This window comes from Octopus sinensis, unplaced genomic scaffold (genome assembly GCF_006345805.1).
Source record: "Octopus sinensis unplaced genomic scaffold, ASM634580v1 Contig18740, whole genome shotgun sequence".
NCBI classification, from domain to species: Eukaryota; Metazoa; Mollusca; class Cephalopoda; order Octopoda; family Octopodidae; genus Octopus; species Octopus sinensis.
The window spans coordinates 149,304-155,079 of record NW_021835990.1 but is presented as its reverse complement, the minus strand read 5'-3'; the positions used below and the strand labels follow the sequence as shown (position 1 = coordinate 155,079).

The 5,776-nt window shown below is 37.1% G+C and overlaps 1 protein-coding gene across 1 annotated transcript; it reads right to left on the bottom strand.

Annotated features, from left to right (window-relative positions):
• Positions 1 to 2,965: 2,965 nt before the first annotated feature.
• On the bottom strand, positions 2,966 to 4,789 carry LOC115231565 (SCAN domain-containing protein 3-like). The gene has a single exon (XM_029801559.1). The coding sequence runs from the start codon at positions 4,787 to 4,789 to the stop codon at positions 2,966 to 2,968; it is 1,824 nt and encodes a 607-aa protein (XP_029657419.1).
• Between the last annotated feature and the right edge of the window lie 987 nt (positions 4,790 to 5,776).

Sequence of the window (5,776 nt, the reverse complement as noted above, 5' to 3'; positions counted from 1 at the left end):
AATTACTCGAAGGCTAACTGGCATGGTTTCGGGCTGTATGTGGACGACTGCCTGCTCGATCTCTCTATGGAAAATTGCACGGTAAAAAGGACGGCCAAGATCCTGTCTACTATCATTTTGCAAGCTGATAAATTATTTATACCTATCGCTTGATACAAGAAGTTTAATCCAAGATTATCATCACAAGTTCTTCCTTCGAATGTTATTAAACCCTTCAAAGCTATCCAGTCTGCATATCTCATCCCAGCTATTAGAAGGCAGCCACTCAGTTGGGTTGCTATGAACGTTCTCCAAACTCACTTCTCCAGTCAACAAGAAATTCCACTCGTCTTCCGACACTTCCCCGTTGTATTTTATCATATTTATGCAGAGAGTGAACAAAAATAGGAGCTAGCAATCACAAACTCCCTCAACCTTGTCTTTTTCGAAGAGTGAGCGGCATATGTTATTGTACAGAGAAAATGCAAAATGTTCTTTAAGAGTCGAGAGTCGCGTTTGAATGTCACTCGACTTTTTTGAATTGTCGATGGAGAGAATGTAGAGATTTATAAACCACGGAAGCGAGTATTGGTACATTGGGTCGATATTTGCCAAATCCGCGACTTTAAAAAACAGCACAGTTCCATTCACCGCCACGGTCTGGTACTCAAGACGATTGTCGTTGATTTTCTTTTCAGTTATTTCCGCAACACTTTGTTTTTCTGCGATCTCATCAGCCAGAACTTTGGAGGAGGACAGTTGTTTCTCTCTGATGAAGACAGGAGTATTTTATCTTCAATTTCCTTCATTTGCCTACCCTTTATTCGTGCTTTGTCTTACCGTTGATTCTCTGCAGTTTGAATAATGAGAGCACTCCTCTCTTCTTCGAGTTCCGGCTTTTCTCTGGCCACAGCAATACCCCAAAGTTGGTCCTGGAGTCCCTCCGACGTTACCATAAAGTTCAGCAACGCGACTTTGACTGACGTTTCAGGCAAATAGTGTGGATTTCTTATTTTTGTTGTCATGTAAAGTCGGAAATCTGACGAGTATTCCACAATGCTGTCGCCAAGTCTCACACAAAGCGACCCGGTTTGCTTGAAAGTCTGTTTTAGCAATAATGGCTCAAGCATGGGGTCGAGTTCCTCTCCAATGTCCTCGAACAAGACCTTAGTATGAAATCGGACTATTCTCTACAGGGGTGCCGAATTGGATGCAATTTTCACGGACGCGAACAAAGTCGGGGTCACTTAGCTTGACAATGTGTAAGTTGTTGGCCTTCTTCATATTCTTTATCCACTTGTTTCCCTGTCCCTGGGGAATTGCTTATTTAGTACATTTCAATGTACAGTGCCTGACAAAAAAATTGGATTTGTAATACATTTTTTTAATAAATTATAATTTAATTTTCTTACATCATTCTTGGCAAAATTAGAATTATTTTTTTAATTTTTAAAATTATTTCTGGCTTTTAGAATTTAATTTTAAAGCAGAATTTAAAATTTGCAGGACAAAAAAACCATGATTCGATGTTTTTTGATTTTAAAAGAGGTTTGTGTTTTGCAACTCGGGCATGTAATCCAAATGAATTTAGTATACGACCAATTGTTCTGGGAGATACGTCCACATTAAATTGAGTTTTTGTTATCACAGAAAGAGACACAGCAGAAATTGAGGGTTCATCCCTCAAGATTAATTGTATTGTGTTTTTTTGATCTGAAAAGAGTTTCGGTAAACGTCCAGATCTAATTTTTCGTGTAGTGGTGCCTTCTTTGGAAAATTTTCTTGTCACAAATCCCACGGTCGATCTGGGAATTTTCAGTATTTTAGATATCTCTTCAATTTTTTTTCCTGAAGAGTTATTACTCCTTTTGTAAAATCAGATAAATGGATTTTTTAATTACGCTTCATTTATTAGAGATCAGATCAAAAACAACAAAAATCCAATCTTTTCTGTCCGGCAAATTTTAAATTCTGCTTTAAAATTAAATTCTAAAAGTCAAAAATAATTTTAAAACTTAAAAAATTATTCCGCCTGCCATAATGAATCAAAGTTGGTTTATCTACGATAACTAATACATTGCGCAAACAAGGAATTCATAAAAAGGGCAAGACATATTCCTCAACTAAGCAAAGTCCATATATCAGCGCGACTAAAATTCGCTCAGAATTTTTTAAGTAAAAATTTAAAATATATAATGAACATATTATGGTCAGATGAAACCAAAATTGAACTTTTTGGCCTCAGGAAAAAAAATCAAGAATATGACAAAAAATGTACATACCGACAGTTAAGCACGGAGGAGGCAGCCTAGTGTTATGGGCGTGTTTTTCGTCTCAAAGTGTGGGTGAACTATTTTTCATAGATGGAATATTGAATGCCAAGATGTACGTCGAAATTTTGGAAAATTGTTTAGTTCCGTCCATCAATAAATTAAAGCTAAGAAGCAATAGGACGTTTCAACACGACAACGATCCCAAACATAAAGCTAAAATAACTACTGAATGGCTTAATAATAATGGAATAAATGTTCCGAAATGGCCTAGTCAATCTCCTGACTTAAACCCAATTAAAAATTTATGGAAAACATTGAAAATAAAGGTAGGAAACCGAAGACCTGGAAACATAGTAGAGTTAAAAGCATTCTGCCGTGAGGAGTGGAATAAAATTTCCAAAGAAGAATGCTTTAAATTAATAGATACATACAAAAGAATATTAGAAGCAGTAATTGTTGCAAAAGGGCATGCAACAAAATATTAATAAGGCATCGTGCCGACACTTATTGACCCTTAGGAGTAATAATAATAATTTGTGGACATGGCAGAATCAAACGAATTGGAATCGTTGTGATATAGACCAGTGTTTCTCAACCTTTTTTTCCCTGAGGCCCATTTTCAGGGTCATATAAAATCTCAGGCCCATTGCCTTTAATAAAACTTTGATTAACAAAAAAGTATTTTTATTAACATAAAAAATCTTATTAAAATGTCAATGACTACACTGCTCTTGATGTCTATCTATCAATTTGTCAAGTTGAATTTCCAGATCTTGGTTCAACCTCAAACGTAAGTCTCCTCTCTTCTCAATCTGCAATTGATTGCGTTTTTTTGTGAGTAAATCGTTTGTTGCAGAAAATCCTGTCTCAACCAACCAAGTGGTGGGAAAGCCAAGTACAAACGGAACAACTTTTTCAAAGAGTAATGGATGAATCGATTCTACTTTCATCCATCCATATAAGCCATCCCTTTCAATATTTTTCATTAATACTTTGTTCTCCTTCAGTTCAAGAAGTTCTCCAGCAATAATAGGATCAATGTCTTTTTCACTTAATACGTCAAAATGTGCTATATCTATAATCCAACTAGGCGGATTCATTTCGATGATATCTTTAAATCTTCTAGTCATATCTTCTTTCAAGCATTTCAAGTGGTCAGTGCAGCTTGCGATTACTTCTGAGCTCGGAGCAGTTTTGGCAAAATTACAAAAATAAGCAAATTCATTTTTTTGAAGATGCATCTTCCAGAGACATAACTTGTTCAAAAAAGAGCGTACTTTCTCAGCACTATCTATCAGATTAGCATTTCGCCCTTGCAGTGTCATGTTCAGTTGGTTGACATGTGCGAATAAGTCAGCCAGGTAAAAAATCCTTGCTTTTGTATCGTTGTTATTTATCACTGAAAACAAAGTCTCAGCTTTATCTTTCTGCTTCTTGCTACAAGCTTGTGTTTTCATGTCATGAACAAAAATAAGAACCATATCCCACATTTCAGCAAGACGAACTAGGGAATTTCCTTTGGAAAGCCATCTCACTTCAGTGTGCATGAGGAGTCTCTGGTGGTCCTCATGTTCACATAAATGTTGAAATAGGCGGTCATGCAAAGCATTGGCTTTGACAAAATTCACTGTTGAAACAGCGACTTTCAATGCATGTTCCATGTCATCATTGAGAGATTTAGCACAAAGATGTTCTCGATGGATGATGCAATGAATTGCCAATATATGAGGGGCAACTTTTTTTAATTTAGCTACAAAGCCATTCTGTTTGCCGGTCATAGCGCTGGCACCGTCTGTTGCAATCTGCAACAGATTTGACAGAGGGATCCCATTATCGTACAGATAGTCGTAAACAGCCGCATATATAGTGTCGCTTCGTGTGTCAATCAACTTTTTTATAAATAACATTTCTTCATGAATTGCCATTGCATCAATATATCGGACATAAGTAAGTAATAAGGCAGAATTGTTGATTGTTGTCTCATCAATTTGTAGTGAGAACTTAGAAACTTTTAATTTTTCCACAAGCTGTTTCTCGAGGTTTTCTGCCATTTCAATTTGCCTTCTCTTCACTGTGTCATTAGACAATGGGATTTTTTGTAGAATGTTGGCAGCCTGTTCTCCTAGCAGTTCTTTAGCACAGATCAACATTGCTGGCTTCACCAGACGTTCTGCAATTGTATGTGGCTTCCCCACCTTAGCAACCAGTTCACTCACTGCATAACTGACTTTTAGTGTCTTGTTATTATGCTCATTTGCTTTTTTTAAGCAGAATTCTAAAGTTTTTGGAGCATTCTTTTGGCGTAACTCCACTTTCTTCCTGAAATAGCTGCGCTCCTTTCCAACAGAAGCAGGATGCTTCAACTGTTGATGGGCGAACAATTTTGATTTCTTCATGGAAACATTTGTCATTACTAAGCCACAGTCCACACATTCAGGCCTCTTAGAATCAGCACTTGATGGGATGAAGCCTAGTAATAAAAAATCAGTCTGGTATTTGCGTGTAGTCTTCCTTTTTTCCTTGTGTACTTTTGACATGAACTATACAATCAGGCCTATAATATTTAAATTTAAATATGACAATATCATTAAATTAAAAACAAATCAAATCAATTTGAAAATAATAACGAATAAAGATTTATTAGTATTAGTATTAACATATTTTCTTTGAGGCCCACTCCAGGCCCAATTAAATCTTCAGGCCCATTTCAAAATTTCTCAGGCCCACAAGTGGGCCTGGGGCCCAACGTTGAGAAACACTGATATAGACCACATGCTTGGGACATTATGCTCAAACGAATCGTCAGCAGTACAATTGTCGAAAACTGGGATCACCAACAAACACTACTTTGAACAGATTGAGTCTGTCTTCCATGTCCAGACTCCTATATTCGTCAAAATGTCACAGAAATTGAAAGAATTGTCTGACTCGACAACTCATCGAATCAGTGTTAGCAAACACTCTACAAATCAGATTCACAACTAACCTGTAAAAAATGTAATTTATATTTTCCAGCATCTGAACTGCCTCTTCCGAAAGACACATTTTGGGCGCATTCTCCAGTATTTCCCCTGTGGAGGACATGACGGGTAATTGGGGGCGAATTTGACCACAAGGTGATTCGAAAAGTCCTCAAATGACTTGGGGTACTCAAAATCCTCTCTGAACACACAGTCGTAGAATCCGCTGTCCTTTTGTTCCTTTCCCTGTGGGTATGTGTAGTCCATTCAAGTGAAGTAAGTCATATCAAACATGTTTTTCCGGATATTTCGATGCATTTCGGCCGGAAAAAAATAATGTCTTTGCATAGGCGGGTACATTTGTTCAGTTATTTGGCAGTAGTTGTAGGGAAATGGCACCGAACATGTCGATTCGTAGTTGTGTGGACTGATCAAAACAGAATTGGAAATTTCCTGATTTGCTTCCCGCGAATTTGTTCTTTTATGTTCAATTTTTACACGTCTTTTCTTGAGTTGCTCATCGGCTGGGGGATTATAAACACGGCTTACTGAGAATCCACTGCT

Coding starts and splice junctions, on each gene's coding strand:
- LOC115231565 (XM_029801559.1), bottom strand. CDS start 4,789: ATGTCAAAAGTACACAAGGAAAAAAGGAAGACTACACGCAAATACCAG.